We start from the raw sequence: 22103 nt of genomic DNA, 5'->3' as shown, positions 1-22103 counted from the left end.
TGGAAAGGATCTTAGATTGTTGCAAAATTTGTACTGGAAACAGACTGCATGCATGAGGGTAGATGGGGAGTGCAGTGACTACACAAGGATTGGAAGAGGAGTGAGACAGGGCTGTGTAATGTCACCGGACTTGTTTAACTACTATAGCGAGTTGATCTTGAGGGAGCTAGATAATGAGAAGGGTTTGAGAATTTGTGGTAGAAATATTACAAACATCAGATATGCAGATGACACAGTTCTACTGGCAGAGTCAGCTGAAGATCTCCAAAGGTTGCTGGATGTGGTTGTAGTAGAGAGCGAAAAGATGGGTCTGTCTATAAATTGTAGTAAGACAGAGTGTTTAGTAGTGTCAAAAAGGAGAGTCCAACGTGTAACCTTCAAGCAGGAGACCAGTTAATTCAGCAGGTGTCCTCTTTTAACTATCTTGGGAGCAAAATAACAGATGATGCCAGGTGTGTAACGGAGATAAAGAGAAGGATAGTCCTTGCGAAATCCGCATTTGGAGAAATGGAGAATATCTTGAAGAACTGTGCGATGAGTATGGAAACCAGGTTGCGTGTATTAAACTGCTACATCTATCCTGTGCTGATGTATGGAAGTGAAGCCTGGTCAATCACAACTGACCTCAGAAAAAGATTGGAAAGCTGTGAGATGTGGTTTCTAAGGAGAATGATGAGAATTCCATGGACAGATAGAGTTAGTAATGAAGATGTATTGATAAGAGCTGGAGTATGCAGGAAACTACTGAAGGGTATTAGGATTAGACAGATGAGATTCATGGGACATGTGTTGAGGAAGGGAGGTCTGGAGAACTTGGCATTAACGGGGAAAATAGAAGGAAGAAGGAGCAGGGGGAGGAAAAGAGTCACTTGGTTGGCCAGCATAGCTGAATGGATTCGGAATAGAGGCGAGAATACCAAAGAAGTGGAGTTGCTGAATATGGCAATAGACAGAGAATTGTGGCACAACATGATCGCCAAAGTCTCATGATATGGCACTTCGAGAGAGAGAGAGATAAAGATAACATTACATTTTATATGTTAATTATACATTCATATGTTTTACTGTTATAGCCTATTTCCTATAGAATGACTTTACGTTTTCTTACTCGACGTGCGAGGCGCCCTTGAAATTGAGCATTCACATGTCACATGCATGCTGTCTGTTTTTGTTTTTGTGCACTTTGTGTGTAAAACCTGAACGAGATTTGCAAGGTAAAACTCACTGATTTAATAAAAACATGTTATGATTCATATATTTATGCTAGGCCTAGACAGTGGATTCCTAGACAGTTATATGATGTCTGGAAAATTCCATAAGATCTCGACTTCAAGATCTCTTTTCTAGTTTCAATCTTAGGCCTATACTACTCTAGGCCTAGCCTATTAGAAAACTCAGACCACTAAATGGATTGTTCCATTCGGTCCATTCCATCAGTCTGAGGAATTAACAGTCTGTAGGCCTAGGTCTATACCCTTACAAAATATATATTTCATTATTACTGTTATACCAAGCCTTATCAATTATAACCAAGTCTTACCAGTATAAAGTGTAAATAAGTAAGTAAGTGTACAGAATATTTAGAGTGTTTAAATCTATTTTCATCAATAAAATGATACATTTTAATTTTAAAAGAATTATTTTTTTATTGATGAAAATACAATAATTACACTTGAAGGGTCATTCAATCTCAGTTCACCCCCAAACAAATGCAATTTTAAACCCTACTACGTCCTTCAATTTTCATGACATTTGGTGCATGGGTAATTTGTGGCTAATAAAATAAAACTTTCAAATTTTAACTTCAGACTACTAGCGGTTTTCAAAATATCTCAATTTCAATTTTTTCGGGTTTTTTTTCTCCGAAATTTGTCAAAGAGCTAGAGTCTCTGGAAATACAGGTCCGAATTTGAAAACCAAGGTATTTTTGTAAAAGGAAGATCTTAAGGAATCTAAATATAGTATTATTGTGTGTTTTTTGTGTACTGTACTCTTGTGTTGGATGAAACTTGGATGGTGTACAGTACATTCCTTAAAAAATAAGGCATGTTCCACAGGGTCAATTTCAAGGTCAAAATATCGCTCACAAAAACACACAATAATCTATTAAATTTAGATTCCTTATTTTTTTAATATTGTCAATTTTCTTGGAAATGATGAATAGGCATGGTCTGTTAGTGTTTGAACATTGTGGCCTTTGCCATAGTCAATAAATAGTAACTTCCATGCAAACAACACACAATAAACAGCATACTGTACAAAGGCAAAACAATGTTTGTGTCAATAGAAAATGTACTGACCTCACTAGTTTATAATATAACACAATTTCACCAAAAATAAAAATGTCCTCTTGCCATGGGCCTTGGGGTGGGAGGAGGAAAGAACAGACTGTTGACACAATTAGTGTAAACTGATACCTTTTGATTTGAAGCAGTTTTACCACTGTGTACAATATTATTATATTCATAGATTCCAGTTGTTATGCTTTTTGAATGTCCCACTGTAAACCAACACAACATTTGTCTTGTCCTTTTGCAGGGTTCATGGCTAAAAATGTTAAATAGCACCAACAATGATCATTAACCATGCTTGTAGAGTAACTATCTTCTACAGTAACATATTCTGCTTTCAAAAATTGATCTCTGTTTTTTTAACAACTAGGGATTGAAGTACCTCAATTAGACTCAATAGTACTGTATTTCTATTCTTTCAGCTAAGTTACTGTATGACTGATAAAATAAAGATGTCAACAATAAACACAAGCAGGTAAGGTATTAAATGTTTTCTGTCACACGCTCAATATTAGAGACACTATAAGCACTAATATACAAATAGCACTACTGAATTTTTCTTTTTACAGTGAGGAGAAAAAACCAGTTGTGGTTTCTGATGATGATGATCAGATAGATGCCCATATCTCCAGAAATGTGGATTCTGGAGTCTTCAGTCAGGATTCAATGGCTGATAGAGGATTGTAAGTTTGTTCATTATTTATTTAAAAATGTATTAAATAGGTTTGTTTTCAAAATGCTTCAGTAAATTATTTTCATAACATTGTAAATTTATTTCTCCCATAATGGTAACATGGTGTTCTTTTGTCATTAGGGACTCTATGCAACAGGATGGTAAACAAAAGGAGACAGTAATGAATGAAAAAAAATGGTAATTTATACAAAATATTAGCATGGGTTGTTATTCTTTGATTGTTTTTTAGGGTGGGTTACTATTAGGAGGGAGGTTACTATTAGAGTGTGGGGTACTATTAGAAGATTTACCGTATTCGGTTCGATAGACAGAGCAAAGTTTATGACGTCATTTTGAATTTTAAAAATGGCCGATAGTATGCAAAGAGATTGCATGTATAGACCTAAGTTTTTCATTTTAATTGTTGTAATGTAAAGGTAATTAAAACATATAAAGTCTCTATTGTTGCAATTCTGTTGAATTGAACAATTTATTTGAAACAAATGGTTGTCCTTAAACTTTTTGAATAAATCATCAAATTCTAATAGCACCGTAACAATGTATCTTTTGTGTGCTTTTACTGTAATTGAAAACTAAACTTATATTTTATTTTCCTTCAGTGAACGTTTTCCGGTTCCTCATTCCCATGATGAGGCCAGTGGTGGTGTATTGACTGAAGAACTGTAAGATATTAAAAAATAACCTAATATGGAAAACACAAGTTAAGAACATTCTTATAAATTATAGTATATGAATAATATATTAGACCAGTTTGGAATGCTGATGTTGTATGTATGTGTAACATCCAGGCCTATTATATTCAATTATAAAATGTTTACTCATGAAAATGAGTCTCCAAAGGGACTGTGAATTTGAATTCTCGAAAAGCAGGGTGGTATTTGATATTGATATTACATGCAATTTGGCCCATTGAGCCACCATTTGTGAAAATGTATATTTTATATACTGTACGTTAAAGATATCTTGTCCCCCTTCCCCTCTACAAAACTGAGTAACTTTATTAAATCTGCAAAATGGCGTATTTAAAGTATTTTTTTTGGGGTGCAATACATCTTTAAAGTGAAATATTTTTACTGTACCACCATTGGACATCATTTTAAAATTATGTAAATCAAATTGATTAATTTTGTTTCATTATTATTATTCTTGCTACAGAGTGGTTTCTACAGACACCGGAGTGTTCAGTTATGCATCAACCGACAATAACAAAATGCAAGTTTTTCTTATTATAAATAATTATCTTGTTAAATGTATTTGTATAACATTTACATGTTGGTAAATTAGCAATTTATAATGTTGATTTTGTTTTAAATAGTTTGGCAGATTCTGCAAAATCTAGTGAAGCAGCATCCATTGAACCGAGTGAAACAAACATTGCAACACCTGAAATGTAAGCTGATTACCAAAAACATGTAGGACTGCAAAGTAGTCAATTCGTCTCTCAATCTTTACACACACGATCTCAAAATAAATTTCTGTACCTACCCATAAAACTCATTTCAACACAATATTAGATTATCTGGACTCACATTTAGAAATAATTTACCACCCCAACTATAAATTCTGCCTCCCAAAATGTTTTTTTTTTAATTTAGGTTACTGAAAATATTTTCTAATTAGGCTTTATTTCTGTTGTGAAATTACTACTTTCAGGATAGACCAACCCAGGGAATTGAAGACTACTGGTTGTGCCTACCCGGTCAAGTTTCCAGGTTTGAGGTAATTTATTTATACTTTTAAATTTTATAATTTTGATAATAAACTATCCATAGATGAACTGTGAACACACCCAAAACATGTGCTGATTTTTTCTCTCAAGGTCTCACTTAAATTCTTCTTTTCTAGGACTGAATCCCAAAACGATGGAATGAACCAGTATTTAGAGTAAGTGAAATGATGCATTTTATAGCTGTTACTCCTCCTAAAAGTATATTGTATTGGTAACCATTTGTATTTTTTATACTAATATACTAATACTGGAAAATAATAAAATCAACTCACTTGGATTTCAATTTTAACTTCCAAAAGGAAGTTCAATGAAAATTTGAAGAATCTGTATTGCATGGAATGTTTTGGAATATTAGTAAAATAAGCATGAGGGCATTATGTAGTCTTTGGTAATTTTACACTTTTGGCAGGTCCAACCACGGAGCTTTATTAGAGCATGCATTACTGAATCACAAAAACATTCAACATACATTCAAATTGTTCATTGAACCAGGATTAACAAACAAGCTTTACAATCAACAATAAAACTGATTACTTAAAATGCAACTTTTTCAATTTCCAGGAAAAGGTTGTCTTTATGTGTTTCATTTTAATATTTAACAGAAATGCTGAACAAAAAAAAAAGTCAACATCTACTCCAGAAAAGGTTGATTTGCATGATGTCAATCGACTATGCATGGTGAAAGGTAACATTATTAATTTTAAATGTTATGCTAACCTGAAGTGTTTTTGTGTCTCCTTTATTTAACCCTGTTTTCTTGTCAATGGACATAAAAAAAGTTGTTTACAGTAGAGCTAAACCGGAGAAACATTCACCAGTGTAAAGTACTGTACACCTAGAGTTGCAAGAAGATTGTACAGAAATTACTTGTACTGCTCAAATTCATCTCTGAATAATTTGATTTGTCAGCTCTTTAATTTCATCTTTAAGATTTAGAAAAATCATGAATTCTACAGTACCACTGTCACAGCAACATTGCCAGTGGGTTTGGTGGGTTGTGGGGGTGGATTCAAGACAAGAATAATATACATATACAACACTATCATAAATATCCAGAATCTTTTAATTGTAATCTGAGATATATATATATCTATTGATACAATTTATATTATGTGAATTATCTCCATTTCCATTTTTACATTGACAGTACAGTACACTTATATAGCAAAACCATAGTTTCACTTCATCGTCTCTGTAATCATTTACTTCGGTGATTTATGATGACGTCTAGGTCTTCTTAGCTCTTCTCTACTCTCGAGCGGCACTATAACACAGACAAATATTACCGTAATATACAATTCATTTACGGCACCCAATAACATATTAAACTAACACTTTTTATAAATATAATTATCCTACTTACAATGCAGTATCATTTTGACTCATGCTCGGATCTTAATTTAATTGTTCTACGGTGAGGTGAACTAAACGCTCATCACTCTCTCGTGGTTGTCTACAAAAAGAATTTCTGCGCTACTCCGCAGTCTACACAAATATTCAAATCATCTGCTAATTACCATAATTAGTTATCACCTATTTGGACTATTCCATTATCAAAATACCCTGTGATAATCACTGTTATTCCTTAAACTATTTGTATACATTTTTAGAGATTGTTCAAGTATTAAAATTAGAAGTAAAATTATACAATTTCAGGGAATCATCAATTTTTTTTTGGATTACCATAGACAGAAAACAAGGTTAATTTATTTATGTTTGCATGTCATTTTGAGTTTTTTAAATGAGTCTTACTTAAAATAATGTTAATATAATATATGATATATACTGTAGTATTGGTACAAACATCCATTGTTTATTTGAATGATGATGTTTTTGTAAAATTCTGTTAACAAGCTATAACCTTTACATACAGCATATGTCTAAAATATACTTCCAACAACCTAGCACCAAAGAGATAAAAATGCGATAAGGCTAAAATATTTAAATAGTTTAATTTTTCCTTAGAGCCAACTACTTCACCCACTACGATAAGTGATGAAGAAACAGAAAATATGCATATGCCAACAGGTATGGAGAAGTGTATTCAACCAATTTCTGCAGTACAAACTCAGATGAGTGAAACAAAGCCTGAAAAAGATGGGCAAAATACTACTTGTATATCTGAAGGCATAAGGAATATAACGGGTAAAATCAAACTATGTTTTCTGCTATTTATTTGTTACTCAGTATCCACAAACAATATAAATAATGAATGAGTGCGATGGTACAAATAATTTCATGAGGTGAAAAATGAAATTTTTTTTTTCCTTAGAACCAAGGTCTATGGTACAAAATCTTTTTGCTGCTGAGGCTGAATACATAGGTGTGCAATATTGTTTTAATCAAATGTAATTTTAAGAAAACAATAGTCAATTAATCTGGGAGTTTTTTGTTGAATTTAACCATTTTTTTTATAATGTTTTCTAAGGAAGTGATTAACTTTATTAAAACTTTTTGAGTGACAATATCTTTAAATGTTGTTTTTTAACTTAGAACAATTTGAGTTAGAAATCTGAAATTAAAAGAAAAATTGAAATTCCGAGTTAATTACTATTTTAGAAGGAATGCAACATACTCTAGGTATGTTGCAATCATAGTTCTTTTATACTGAAATATATATGCAATTCTAACATCTTTCCATTTTACCGTTATGTACAGTATTAGTAGTTTTCTTTATATCTCAGTCTAAAAATGAGATATCTCTGAGTGCGATAGTACAAATATTTTCATGAGGTGAAAAATGAAATAAACCTTTCAACTTTACCCTTGTTTTGTATTTCATCTTACCGAGAGGTAACTAACTCATCACAAGAGATAAAACAGCATAGGCTGAGTTGTCATCCTGATGTACTTATTGTTTGAATAATATGTTTATAAGGTAAACTTACTGTAATGTTATTTTTTATTTGTTTTCCTTAGAACCAATGCCTGTGGTACAAAATCTTGTTGCTGCTGAAGCTGAAAACACAGGTGTGCAATATTATTTTAATCAAATGTAATTTTAAGCAAACAATAGTCAAGTAGTCTGGATGTTTTTGGTTGAATTTAACCATTTTTACTTATTTTGTTTTTTGCGGAAGTAATTAACTTTATTAAAACTTTTTTTTGAATTTTGTTTTTTTTTTACTTAGAACAACTTCAGTTGGATGAATCTGAAATTGAAATCCGGTTAGAGCTGATTGAACTTTTAGACCAATTTCAAAGAATGCTAGGTATGTTCTTTTTCACTGAAATATATATGTAATTCTAACATCTTTCCATTTTAAAAATGAGATATTTCTACTCCACATGCAATTCAGGACTAGGGCCGTTCAAACACAATTAAAAGTTCTTATCCAACAGTAAGAAAAACAATTGGCCCAACCAAGAAATATATATACACCTCAATGAAAGAGAGAGAGAAAAAGAAGTGAAATATACTGAATCAAAACTGTGTTTTCTCATTTTAGACTCCAGGTGGCCAGAAGAGGAAGAAGCTCAACAATTACAAGACCATACTATTGAGTCACCCACATCATTTGTAATTATTATGGTTTTCTTTCTATTTATATATTTTCTGATGATTCTGCTACACGATCATTGTCACGATTATTTGTCTAGTAATATAAACAATGGAAAAAAACTAAAAAGGTTAATTTTGTGTGTATTTTAGACTTCAAGACGTCGAGGCACAGGCATGACAGAAGCAGCGATAGATCAGTTGCTATCTTTGACCGACAGGCAAGATGCCTCTTTTGGCCAAGTATCGTACGTGAACATTTTTCTTATGTATGGTACTGTAGTGTTAAAAATTATAAATTGTACTGAATACTAAGCACATGATACAATCTCCAGATACCTAGTTTTAAACCAAAATTCAAGAGTGTTGAGCTTGTACTTGATAGATTCAATTACAAACCAAAAGAGAAAAAAAAGACATCTAAGATATCCAAGCCTCTACTTTTGCATTATATGGCGGATTCAATTCATTTTAGCTTTTTGCTTATTTTATTTGTATCTCCATTAAAGGCGAATTTACACAGTTACCACTCATCTGTGTAAATTGGCCTTAAGACACTGATACCCGTAGCATTACCATTTTTCAATAAATAAGTAATTCAGTAATAATAGGGACTTTATGAAACAGGATGGGAAGCAACAGGAGGGTGCTCATGAATAATTATGCATAAGCTTTAATTAAGTGGGCGGAGCTTAGTGTGAAATTAAAACTTTTTGAGGACGATAAAGTTGCAATTTTCCCGTTTACGGCGAACAACTAGAAATAATGTACATATAACCTTAAATATACCGTTCAAATTACACTTAAACGTGGAAATTTCAAAACTCTAAATAATATTTGAACTACTAATTTAATTGTTTAACGAAATAACATTTTGAATGGGTTAAAATGGCTGTTTTAGAAGCAATACATTCTGTGTGGCGTTTGAATGCGAGGCTCCTAGCTAGGAAGGCTAGGTCTATGCTGTTCCACCAGAGCCAATCGATTCAGTAGGGCCCCACGCCGCGAGACAAGGGAGGGAGAGAGATACTGTCAGTCGTCGTCTTCGCGCAAGGGTGCGTAACTAATGGCTATGCCGACTGTAAATGATTTTACGCTCTAGCGAACACACGATATCGTCGTCCTACCCTAACCGTCGTGTTTCGTAAAGTCTCTAATAATCAAATATGGTCCCTGAAAATGTATGATAATCAAATAAAGAAATTTTATAGAAGAGTTTGTTTATTTTACAAACCAATATATTTGTCAAGTTTCAATCTTCTGTATATACTGTAGTATCCACTGATATTGAATTATTAACATTTAATTATTTATTTTAGATGCACCATTTGTTTTGATGAACTTCAACCACAGCTGGAAGATGTGCGAATGTTGCCTTGCCGCCATGCTTTTCATTTTGAATGTATAAAGCGATGGTTGGAAAAACATATACGCTGCCCAAACTGCCAAGGAGTATCATATAGCTAAGAAGTTTTAACTTCTTAGCTATTTAAAAATACAAGGCTGTTTGAGGTGGTGTAAAGCAGGATATTTGTAGAATGTTTTACTCATCAGTGATGTTATCTATTTGGGGATATTGTATGTTGGGCTGGGAATATCAGTAAAGGACATAAAGACCAAATTGAAAAGGTGCTTGGTAGAGTGGGGAAAGTAATTGGTTTGTCTGTGCAAACGCTTTGCTGTACAGCAAACAGCTTGCCGATGTGTTCCATGCTATATTGGAAGGCACAAATCATCCTCTTCATGTCGATATTATTGGCTCCGTTATCGTTAGAAGTGGTAGGATGAGGACGGTGAATGCGCAGACGGACCGTTACAAGTACTCGTTCTACCCAGCTGGGATAAGGCATTATAACAGAAGATTTATTAGATAGTTTATTTATTTTAGACAAGCCAAGATATGAGCACTGTAATTTCCATTATATTGGATAATAATAAAAGGAATCTGTATAGCTGTATCTCCATCTCCAGCAATATGGTTTCTGACATTCATTCACGCCCACCATCAAGAGATACTTATCACTGTAACATTTTCACGATGTTCATTAAATGATACTACCTGTCAATAATGCATTGGTAAGTGTCGAAAAGTGTATCTGACAGTCAAGTTTGATTTTAGCTACAGATACACATAACTTTTATTGTCCAAATAAGCTGGACATTGCATTGCTTACTTATCACAAAAACAGAGATAAAAATATAGTATAAACATATAGTAAAATTGAACTGAACTGAACTTTTATTGTATCTCTTTTAAATCAGAGGCACAGTCTCAGTGAGATGTGCAACAAGTTTACAGTGAAAAATAATACACACACTTATTATATACAAAAAAACAAATTGGACATAAGAACAAATTAAAACAAAATTAAGTAAGCTGAGAAAAAAAAAATGTAATTTTAAATTCATTATGGATTTCAAGATCATCAAAGAATAAGTGGTATGAAATATTTCTTACAAAAAACACTGCTCGACTTTTTGACAGTTTTAATTATTGTTCTTTCATCATTAAATGCTTTTTAAAATAATTTAAGAAATAATAATGTATTATTATTTTAACAATCAATAGTAGCGTAACATTTTGTGCTCTATTTAATCATCATAAATCAGGGCCTATCAGGTATTAAGTACCTAACTGTTTTGAGGATGTATATTTTGATTGGATTCAGTTTCCTTTGTGTAGTTGATTTAGCTTTTATTTCAGAACAAAGTGGCCTACTGATATCTTTAAAAATATAAAACATTTTTGTTTTAAATTATTTTATATTCTAGAATTGTATTCTAATTCTAAAAAATTATTAAAATATATTTTTCAAAAACTAAATAAATTATAATTAATACAAAGTGGACCAGGTATACTTTTTACAAATACATATGCTAGGAGAACCACTATAAACTGACTACCTGAATTGTTTTATGTCTAATTAAATGTTAATTAAATTAAATAAGTACTGTATTTATATATCTGTTTGTATAAGACATTTGTTTTATATATTAACATTTGATCCACTGTGTTTATGGAAATAATTATGACTTTAAAAAAGAAAATGTTTGTAATGTACCGTATATTGAAATAATAAAAAAACTTCATGATATCCGTGAATCATCCATTCCTTATTAATCGAAATCTCGCTAAAGTTCGTAATTTTCTGTAAAAGTTTTCACGTGGGGCGGGCGGCGAGTAGAGGGATTTTTTGTTGGTGTCCGTCATGTGAGGGCGCGCCCGATCTTTTTATAAAAAACGCTGTCCGCCCGCCGGCGGCGGGAGGCGGACGACCGACCTGTGTGTTACCATGCAAACATAAACATCAATACGTCTCACCATACATGTAGGTTAGGCACGTAAGTTGTAAGTCTAGCCTAGCCATAATAAATAGCTATTTTCCTTGCAATGTTTGTATTGTGTAAAAAACCGAAACAACTAAACATAAGTTAACATGCTATTGTTAGAATAGACTATTATTTAGGCTAGACCTAGGGCCTATAGTTAGTCTATGTTATGCCTGTAGTAGGCCTACTACTGGGATACTACTATGTATGGCTATGCCTCTAGGGCCTAGGCCTAACTAGGCCTAAATAAAAGCTAAAGTAGGCCTAGGCTAGTAGTACCTGGCTTAGGCCTAGTTAGTAGAGGCCTCCTACTAGTGATTTACCGCACTAGGCCTAGGCTACTAACCCGCCCGGGCCTGGCATAAGGGCATAGGTAGCCTAGAGCTCTATCTATACTATGACTAGGCCTATGTGTTCTAGGAGGTTTGTGCAGGAGTATGATTAATATATTAACAATGTTTTATTGACACATCCCTACTGTAGATTGCAAACTATATCAACATTGAAAGTACAAATATTTGAGAACAATGTCCCGTGCACAGGCGGAAAGTGTCATAAAAAACATAATACGTGAAATTGCTCAAGAATGTGCGAGTAAGGGTCAAGCAGTTTCTGAAACACTTGTAGCATTCATGGTCAAAGCGGTCGTACTTGACCCGTCAAATGAGTTTAATGTTGACAGGACGCTAACCAAAGATGATGTCCAAAAGTTAATTAAGGTACTGTAGCATTAACAAAAACTATATCTAGATTTTTTATACCAATTTGTTAAAAATATATATTATAAATAATTAATTAAATTGACTATATTAATTTCATCTCTATGTGCACCAATTATTCCAGCATTCATAACCAACTTTTTGGTGATAACTAAAGGATGATTTTATTCATGTTTTTACCTTTAAGTAGCAACTTTTGTTGCTGTTGGTTTGATGAAATGAAATAAAATAAATAATATGAACCAACTGGTCATTTGTGTGAGTATTGAACATAATACACTATGGTTAGTGCCATTCCATACATTTTTGATCTAATTGTTTCTCTCTTTTAAATGTGTATTTATAGATATGTGTTGAAAGACTTCTTGACACAAGATCACCAGCTCTGGATACAGTCAAGATGCAGGTTTACTTTGATATGAATTACACTACACGAGGTAGTAACAATGTCAATTATTTTACTGTATTTTTTCTCATTTATCTACATTTCTGTCAAGGAAAAGAAAAACACCTATGCTTGTTGATTAACCCCATTTTTACAAATTATGAAATTTTAGGAGACTTTCTTGAAGAGCATCGGCGTGTTCTTGAACAGCGATTGATGCCGGTGATTCGGGAGATCACAGACAGCCGTGCAAGAACTAGGGAAGAGCTAGAAGGCTTGTATCGTAAGATTGTATCTGCCGTATTGCTGCGTTCTGGTCTGGGTTCACCAACTGATATAGCAGTGGTTAGAGAAGCTACAGGTAAACATACCCTTTAATTTATTGCAATACACATAGCAAACAAAACAAACTGTTGTAAATGGTTTGTTGACTAAAGCCTGCTTTCCTGTCGACGTTATTCGACGCTATCGTCGTTGATCGTTAACAGTTCAATGACGATCATGTGAAAACAATTAAGTTGAAATGATAACGATAGCGAGTACCTTTTCCTGTAAATCGTTAACATTTCAATGTTTACGTAGAAGATTGCCGATTATTGTTAATGATAACGTTGACGGGAAAACAAGCTTTAAGCATATATTATAATTAAGCATAATTTATTACAAATGTTATATTTTAAATTGCCATGTCATTGCAGCTATTGCCACGCACATTGTTTTATAGATATTTTGGTTATTTTTATTTCTTACAGCGGCACTGCAAAGCATCTTTCCTCAAACTGAACTTGGAACATTCATGTCGTTGACAAAGCGTGACAAAGAGCGCCAACTAGTGGAACTAACAAACATCGTAACTGGCATCAGACTTTTTAATAAAGAATGCGGTAAAGGAGGAGAAGGAATAGATGACTGTAAGTTTATACATCAGTTATATTTGATTTTTAAAGCATGGCATGAATTAATAAAACTAGGGAGGGGAGGGTAACCCAAAACAGCAAAGTTGATTACCTAGTGTGCTCACATAAACAATGCAAAACCAATATTAATCACAAAAAAATAAAACAATATAGAAAACATAAATGCTTATTATAAAGGAGAATAATTAAGAATCCCTTAAAATATAAAAAAAGGTTTGCAGGAGATATACAGTACAGTTAATTTGATACCAGTACTGTAGTCACTTTCTGCCAATGAATAAATAATGTACTGTACTCTGAATTTTCAATTAGTTTCTAAACAAATATTGATACAAACATGCATTATATTTGAAATTGATGTCTCCTGTCTCACAAATTCACCTCTTTATAATGTTTGCTTCTCGACAGTGCCTGCAATATTGAATGAGGCAATCCCAGCAACAACACAGAATGTAGACGCAGCCACACAAAGAACATGCCACACTGCGTTTAAGTACACTGGTAAGTCTGCTACTTGTTAACAATGATGAACATGCCACACTGCGTTTAAGTACACTGGTAAGTCTGCTACTTGTTAACAATGATGAACATGCCACACTGCGTTTAAGTACACTGGTAAGTCTGCTACTTGTTAACAATGATGACAGCAAATTTCACTGCAATATGGTAGTCCCTGTTTTTTACAAATTGTTTTATGCCCATAATTATTACATTTGCTATATTTTGGGTTTTTGACATTTTAGTATTATACTTGCCTGTAACTGAAAATTGTATTTGAAATATCTTGTAGCTACAGAAGCTATAAATGAAGTTAGTGACTGTTGTATTATGTATCCCAGTAAATTTAAATTTGAAAGAGAAAAGACAATCCACAACAATGTGATCTAATTTATAATATTATTGATTTGATAAAAATGGTTTTGTCTTGCAGCCCTGATTGAGCACATGATGGCCAATGAGATGCAAGATGGCCCGTCGTTGCAGCTTCTGCGAGAATCCATGATCAATTCTAGGCAACATGAAGCATTCCTTAGGATTATCCTAGTAAGTCCTGGAATTGTTTTATATTTACATAATGTCCCAGGTGTTTCAACAATAGACAACATTTAATAATAGTCATAGTTTTGGTCTAAACATTGGTAGAATTTATCCCAAGCAGGAATTGATGAACAGTGAAGTTTACACTGATTTCTTTTTCTTAGAATGATGTAATAAGTTGTGCTCAGCAGGTTGAGATGTTTGAATCCCAGCTAGCATCTAGAATGGAACACCTCCAAGCTACTGTCCAGTCCAAAACAGCAGTACCCACAGCACAAGTCTATGTAAGTCACATGATGGCAAATAATTGCAATGAAAATGGTCTTCGTGTAGCTTTCTCATTGTTGATAAGCTATATATTATTTACTCAATATTGGTATCTCAATTCACACACCCAATTAAAATACCGCATACAGATTTAATTAATTTTTTTACATTTTGTTTTGATGTTATATATTAGGTTGTAGCTTATGTTATTTGTAATTTTGTTTGTAAATTGGATGCACCATTAACTGATAAATGTGTGCCACCAATATAAAGTGAGTGGCCGAGCGGTTAAGACAGTGGAACCGTAATCACGTAGCCATAACATCGGCAGGGGTTCGAGACTCACTCACTTCATGGTTCTGGTGGTAGAACGAGTCTTCTCGGATAAGGACTATAAACCGTAGGTCCAGTGTACACAACTTGCTCGTGTGCACTTTAAAGAACCTAGTACATCTTTCGAGATGAGTAGGGGGTTACCCCGGTGTATTAGTACATCACAGCCACTGATCACCAACTGGGCCCTCTGGGAGATCAGTCTTTGACTGAAGAGGTCACCCAGTAAGATAAAACAAACAAACAAACAAAGGTGATTCCTATGAATAAATAAAAAATAAATAAATACAACTGTGTTATGTCCATTTCAGATGAAACAAAAGTGTAACATTTTGAATTTGAATATTGTTTTTTATACTTACAATCATGTCAGGAAACTGAAGTCGTTTAATACAATGATTTTTTATCTTTTCAGCCTCAGTTCATTAACCTATCTCACTTATGGAGTTGTTTTCAAGATGAGATGGTATTACTGAGCGTGCTCAGTAACATATTGGCTAGCCTTGAACCTTTTACCAAGGTAAACTCATGCATAGAAACGTTCGCTGTATTATGCGTTTGAAATATTTATTAATAAATGTCAACTTTTCTGTATAAATTTTATATTAATTTTATTTACAACATATCAGTATTTTATGCAAAAAATCAACAACTTTTAATCCAAATAGGGTCATCGAGAAGTGTTTAATGATGAAATACTTGATCAATCTCTCAATGAAATTCAAGTTTTAACAGATGAAGACCGGCTGAAAATGGTAAGATTGTTTTAGTAATCATCAGTTAGGCATAATCTATGTTTTTCGATAATTCTGACTAATTTAGCAAGTTTAACACGATACAAGACAAACCAATTCTTTCCAAACTAAAGCCTTGTCCACACTATCAAACTTTATGTGACAAAAATATGTGCCCATATGAACATGATGATGTCATATCACTACCATACCTGTATTTGAGCACATCACACTTTTTTTATCAAACTAGTTTTATATAGTGTAGACAGAGCTTTAATCTTGTACAAATCATATTTTCTGAACTAAATTTTGTATGAGGTTTATACAATAGAACCCCTTCTTTGGGATCCCCCCATTCAGGGGACATGTTAAGAGATGAGAAAGAGCAATATGACTACGGCCAACTCCTATCCTGGGGACACCCCTATTATTAGGACACTAATAAGGCTATTTGCTGTATTATATTTTACAACTGATAAACAGGTTCAAAGCATATCTTTCTTACTGTTTATTGTTGTGATGTAACAAATGTAAAGATTAGTGGTTCCTAATTGATCTTTGTTGTTTGTTAGTCTGGAGGTGCTGAAAATTGTGTGAAGCCATCAGACCTGAACAATGTAGAGTGGTTGTTTCCAGAGACTACAAAGAACTTTGAACGTTTGGTATTACAATACAAGGTAGTATTCAAATTCCTACAAACAGAAATTGTATTTTTTTGTTTATTATTTCAACCAGCATAATAACAATACATAACCAATGGCATAACGGCTATGAGCGCTCACTGGCTTAACCCAGGGGCCCCGGAGCTTATGGGAGCCCCGAGCAGTGTCCAAGGGGGAAAAACAGGCATTAAAATATGTCGAAAAAGGCTAAAAATGCTCGAGGCCTCCAGCGTTGAAGGGCACTTAGAATTCCTAAACCTCAGGCCTCTGCGTTACGCCACTGACAATAACATACAGTACAACATAAAAGAGTGAAAAATGCTGGGCAGGAATAGCTTAAATGCAAAGTACATTCTTAACTTGTTAATATGAGTTTAATTGTATGCTTTAACATACAATCATCTTCTCTCCTCCTTTTTGTATGTTTTTTTGCAATTGATGTTGTTACTGCTAGGCGTGTAAAAACAGAACATTTATTTTGTAGGGATATTGCGGCTGGACGTTGGTGCAACAAAACATCCTTCTGATTCCAGGTAACCCTGATATTGGAGTGATGCGCTACCAGAATCGTCACTACGTGTTTTCATCGAAACAAGCTGCGTACGAGTTTGCCTCTGATCCGGATTCCTACATCATAATGGTCGCAGAATGCGCTAAGAAATCACCGGAGTTGATTCAGCTTCTGGAATTACACGCTCAGTTTGCGACTATTACACCATACTCACAGGTAAAATGTTTGTTCTTTTGAGTAATTTGAAGCTTTTGAATTTTATTATTTATTTGTTTTTTTAAATTCATACGCATCCAACAGCGAGTAACTCGGCAATTACTGGATAGATAAACTATTTTATAATTTATCGTGCTTATAAACTAAATCTCATTTGAGGCTTAGGGAGTTGAGTTGAAAGAGTTGTGAGTTACCTGGCGCTAGGTAGGACACTGAACCTTGGGATTGGAAGAGAAGCACGTTAACCACCAAGCTACAACCTTGCTACAATTAGGATCGAGCTATGTCATGTTAATTCATTGTGCACATGTATGGACATTGGGATTTTCTATCTCGACACAATTTTGGTGGATTTTTTCATAAATATGAGAATACATGCCTTTATTTTCTTTCTGACATTTTGGTAGAAACTACAATTAATTCTTTAATAATGCTTGTAATGATAGGGGAGAGACCAAGGCAAAATGATCGAGAAACCAATTACTAAATGTGATGCTGGAATCCAGACTGAAGTGCACCCAATAGAGTCAAACATTGTCAAATCTTACGAATGGAATGAGTGGGAACTGCGGAGGAAAGCCATCAAACTGGTCAGTTTTGTTTTGTTTGCCATCAATAGTTACTTACTTAGTCCAGGACATACCCAAACTTATATGACTAGATTCCATTCCACTTCCTATCTGCCATCAATAGTTCACCCACAAATTAAGTTTTCATCATTAAAGACCAATACAAACATTTAGAATAGATATTTCATCTTATAAAAATGATTTCACATTGTTTTTACAGGCCAACCTGCGAAATAAGGTGACGCACTCAGCACAGACAAACCTAAGCAATCTGAGAAGAGACAACGTAACACAAGTCTACCTACCAAAGTATGTTACTATTTTGAATTTGAACCTCTCCTTTAGGACACGCCCATTCAGGGGACACGCCCATTAAGAGGACACTTTCTCATGAACCAATGATGGTCATGACCCTACTTTTTTCAAATTATTTTTTTTTGTACACATGCATCAACATCTTGTCAGGCAATGAAAGTAAACCATCTTGCCTAAAACTCTGTCTACACTATCAAACTTTATGTGAGAAAAAAATGTGATGTGCCCATATATTGACGATGACATCATATCACTACTATATTTGGGCATATCACTAATGTAGACAGTGCTTTAGAATGAAATTAAAATGCCACAGCAAGGTCTCGAACCCATGCCATTATGCCATGCCATCATGCCATTATGCTATATCGCTCCCATTGACATAGAATAATTGCAATAGCTATGAGATAGAGTATGTGAGATATAACTACTAATTATGTTCTATTCTTATTGCAGGGAGTCTGAGACACAGACACTACAAAGTACAGGCACGAATGTACCACGTCCACAAACATTCCTGGCTGGTATCCGTGGAGGAATGCGTAAGACCACCGTCATGACAAAAGTTGATCTTACTCAAGATGTAGACCAAACTTAGTATGTCTTTATGTTCTTTTAATTTATGGTTTAAATCCGCAAGAAAATTGAAAGGAAATTGTAAATAAAGAGTGAGTCTATAATAATAAATTCAATTATTGTTCTGTAAAAAAGTACAAAGGTTTTTTGTTTTGGAAATAGAAATAAAACGTCATTGATATTGAGTGAATCTAATCAAAATGTTTCAGTCCTCTTGAGTGAATCTATCAAAATGTTTCAGTCCTCTTGAATGAATCTAATCAAAATGTTTCAGTCCTCTTGAGTGGATCTAATCAAAATGTTTCAGTCCTCTTGAGTGAATCTAATCAAAATGTTTCAGTCCTCTTGAGTGAATCTAATCAAAATATTTCAGTCCTCTTGAGTGAATCTAATCAAAATGTTTCAGTCCTCTTGAGTGAATCTAATCAAAATGTTTCATTCCTCTTGAGTGAATCTAATCAGTATGTTTCAGTCCTTCTTGAGTGAATCTAATCAAAATGTTTCAGTCCTCTTGAGTGAATCTAATCAAAATGTTTCCTCCTGAGTGAATCTAATCAGTATGTTTCAGTCCTCTTAAGTGATTCTAATCAAAATGTTTCAGTCCTCTTGAGTGAATCTAATCAAAATGTTTCAGTCCTCTTGAGTGAATCTAATCAAAATGTTCCAGTCCTTCTTGAGTGAATCTAATCGAAGTGAATCCTCCTTGAATGAGTCTTTATCATATGTTGGTATTATGTGATTCTGTGCATGTCACGTTATGATATAGTAACCAGTTATGTCAGAAAAAAGGGTCGAAAGTTGGCAATTTTTTTTAAAATGGCCAAAATAAATTTTTCGATAATATTCCTGTATATGATCATATATTGCTTTATTATCATCTTATAGTGGTACTATAAGATTATGATAACGCAATATATGATCATATAAAGCAATATTATTGCATAATAATTGAATTTAAAAAAATTTATATTTTGGCCATTTTTCGAAAAAATCCCTGTACTATAGTAAGGGATTTTTTCAAAAAATAGCCAATTTCCGACCATTTTATTTTTCGACAAAAATGGCTTCTATGGCACTTTAAGATGATGATAACGCAATATATGATCATATAAAGCAATATTCTTGCATAATAATTGAATTTAAAAAACTTGATATTTTGGCCATTTTTCGAAAAAATCCCTGCACTATAGTACAGGGATTTTTTCAAAAAATAGCCAATTTTCGACCATTTTATTTTTCGACAAAAATGGCTTCTATGGCACTTTAAGATGATGATAACGCAATATATGATCATATAAAGCAATATTATTGCATAATAATTGAATTTTAAAAACTTGATATTTTGGCAATTTTCGAAAAAGTAAGGGATTTTTTTCAAAAAATAGCCAATTTTCGACCATTTAATTTTTCGAAAAAAATGGCTTCTATGGCACTTTAAGATGATGATAACGCAATATATGATCATATAAAGCAATATTATTTCATAATAATTGAATTTTAAAAACTTGATATTTTGGCCATTTTTCGAAAAAATCCCTGTACTATAGTAAGGGATTTTTTCAAAAAATAGCCAATTTCCGACCATTTTATTTTTCGACAAAAATGGCTTCTATGGCACTTTAAGATGATGATAACGCAATATATGATCATATAAAGCAATATTCTTGCATAATAATTGAATTTTAAAAACTTGATATTTTGGCAATTTTTCGAAAAAATCCCTGTACTATAGTAAGGGATTTTTTCAAAAAATAGCCAATTTCCGACCATTTTATTTTTCGACAAAAATGGCTTCTATGGCACTTTAAGATGATGATAACGCAATATATGATCATATAAAGCAATATTATTTCATAATAATTGAATTTTAAAAACTTGATATTTTGGCCATTTTTCGAAAAAATCCCTGTACTATAGTAAGGGATTTTTTCAAAAAATAGCCAATTTCCGACCATTTTATTTTTCGACAAAAATGGCTTCTATGGCACTTTAAGATGATGATAACGCAATATATGATCATATAAAGCAATATTCTTGCATAATAATTGAATTTAAAAAACTTGATATTTTGGCCATTTTTCGAAAAAATCCCTGTACTATAGTACAGGGATTTTTTTCAAAAAATAGCCAATTTTCGACCATTTTATTTTTCGACAAAAATGGCTTCTATGGCACTTTAAGATGATGATAACGCAATATATGATCATATAAAGCAATATTATTGCATAATAATTGAATTTTAAAAACTTGATATTTTGGCCATTTTCGAAAAAATCCCTGTACTATAGTAAGGGATTTTTTTCAAAAAATAGCCAATTTTCGACCATTTAATTTTTCGAAAAAAATGGCTTCTATGGCACTTTAAGATGATGATAACGCAATATATGATCATATAAAGCAATATTCTTGCATAATAATTGAATTTAAAAAACTTGATATTTTGGCCATTTTTCGAAAAAATCCCTGTACTATAGTAAGGGATTTTTTCAAAAAATAGCCAATTTCCGACCATTTTATTTTTCGACAAAAATGGCTTCTATGGCACTTTAAGATGATGATAACGCAATATATGATCATATAAAGCAATATTCTTGCATAATAATTGAATTTCAAAAACTTGATATTTTGGCCATTTTTCGAAAAAATCCCTGTACTATAGTACAGGGATTTTTTCAAAAAATAGCCAATTTCCGACCATTTTATTTTTCGACAAAAATGGCTTCTATGGCACTTTAAGATGATGATAACGCAATATATGATCATATAAAGCAATATTATTTCATAATAATTGAATTTTAAAAACTTGATATTTTGGCCATTTTTCAAAAAAATCCCTGTACTATAGTAAGTGATTTTTTCAAAAAATAGCAAATTTTCGACCATTTTATTTTTCGACAAAAATGGCTTCTATGGCACTTTAAGATGATGATAACGCAATATATGATCATATAAAGCAATATTATTGCATAATAATTGAATTTTAAAAACTTGATATTTTGGAAATTTTTCGAAAAAATCCCTGTACTATAGTAAGGGATTTTTTCAAAAAATAGCCAATTTCCGACCATTTTATTTTTTGACAAAAATGGCTTCTATGGCACTTTAAGATGATGATAACGCCATATATGATCATATAAAGCAATATTATTGCATAATAATTGAATTTTAAAAACTTGATATTTTGGCCATTTTTCGAAAAAATCCCTTTTGTCGAAGGGATTTTTTCAAAAAATAGCCAATTTCCGACCATTTTATTTTTCGACAAAAATGGCTTCTATGGCACTATAAGATGATGATAAAGCAATATATGATCATATA

The 22103-nt window shown here is 32.9% G+C and overlaps 3 protein-coding genes across 3 annotated transcripts; all 3 read left to right on the top strand.

Annotated features, from left to right (window-relative positions):
* The first annotated feature begins 507 nt into the window (after window positions 1–507).
* On the top strand, window positions 508–990 carry LOC140046664 (uncharacterized). The gene has a single exon (XM_072091369.1). The coding sequence runs from the start codon at window positions 508–510 to the stop codon at window positions 988–990; it is 483 nt and encodes a 160-aa protein (XP_071947470.1).
* Window positions 991–1197: 207 nt separating this feature from the next.
* LOC140047518 (uncharacterized) lies at window positions 1198–11269 on the top strand. Its single transcript, XM_072092562.1, has 17 exons — window positions 1198–1214; window positions 2714–2766; window positions 2861–2974; window positions 3106–3162; window positions 3585–3647; window positions 4141–4197; window positions 4301–4375; window positions 4639–4704; window positions 4831–4869; window positions 5317–5399; window positions 6680–6859; window positions 6987–7037; window positions 7634–7684; window positions 7846–7926; window positions 8164–8234; window positions 8367–8461; window positions 9533–11269. The coding sequence occupies exons 2-17, from the start codon at window positions 2726–2728 to the stop codon at window positions 9678–9680; spliced, it is 1272 nt and encodes a 423-aa protein (XP_071948663.1). The 5' UTR covers window positions 1198–1214; window positions 2714–2725; the 3' UTR covers window positions 9681–11269.
* Window positions 11270–11540: 271 nt separating this feature from the next.
* LOC140047517 (cilia- and flagella-associated protein 206-like) lies at window positions 11541–18970 on the top strand. The gene is made up of 15 exons (XM_072092561.1): window positions 11541–11562; window positions 12027–12262; window positions 12609–12699; window positions 12820–13008; window positions 13400–13558; window positions 13973–14065; window positions 14496–14608; window positions 14767–14886; window positions 15618–15722; window positions 15871–15957; window positions 16509–16613; window positions 17083–17325; window positions 17772–17915; window positions 18115–18203; window positions 18666–18970. Exons 2-15 carry the CDS (start codon window positions 12071–12073, stop codon window positions 18805–18807), a joined length of 1872 nt encoding a protein of 623 aa, XP_071948662.1. The 5' UTR covers window positions 11541–11562; window positions 12027–12070; the 3' UTR covers window positions 18808–18970.
* Window positions 18971–22103: the final 3133 nt, after the last annotated feature.

Source organism: Antedon mediterranea, chromosome 4 (genome assembly GCF_964355755.1).
Source record: "Antedon mediterranea chromosome 4, ecAntMedi1.1, whole genome shotgun sequence".
Classification (NCBI taxonomy): domain Eukaryota; kingdom Metazoa; phylum Echinodermata; class Crinoidea; order Comatulida; family Antedonidae; genus Antedon; species Antedon mediterranea.
Note: the sequence above shows the minus strand (reverse complement) of the source record. Positions and strands in the feature narration are given on the sequence as shown.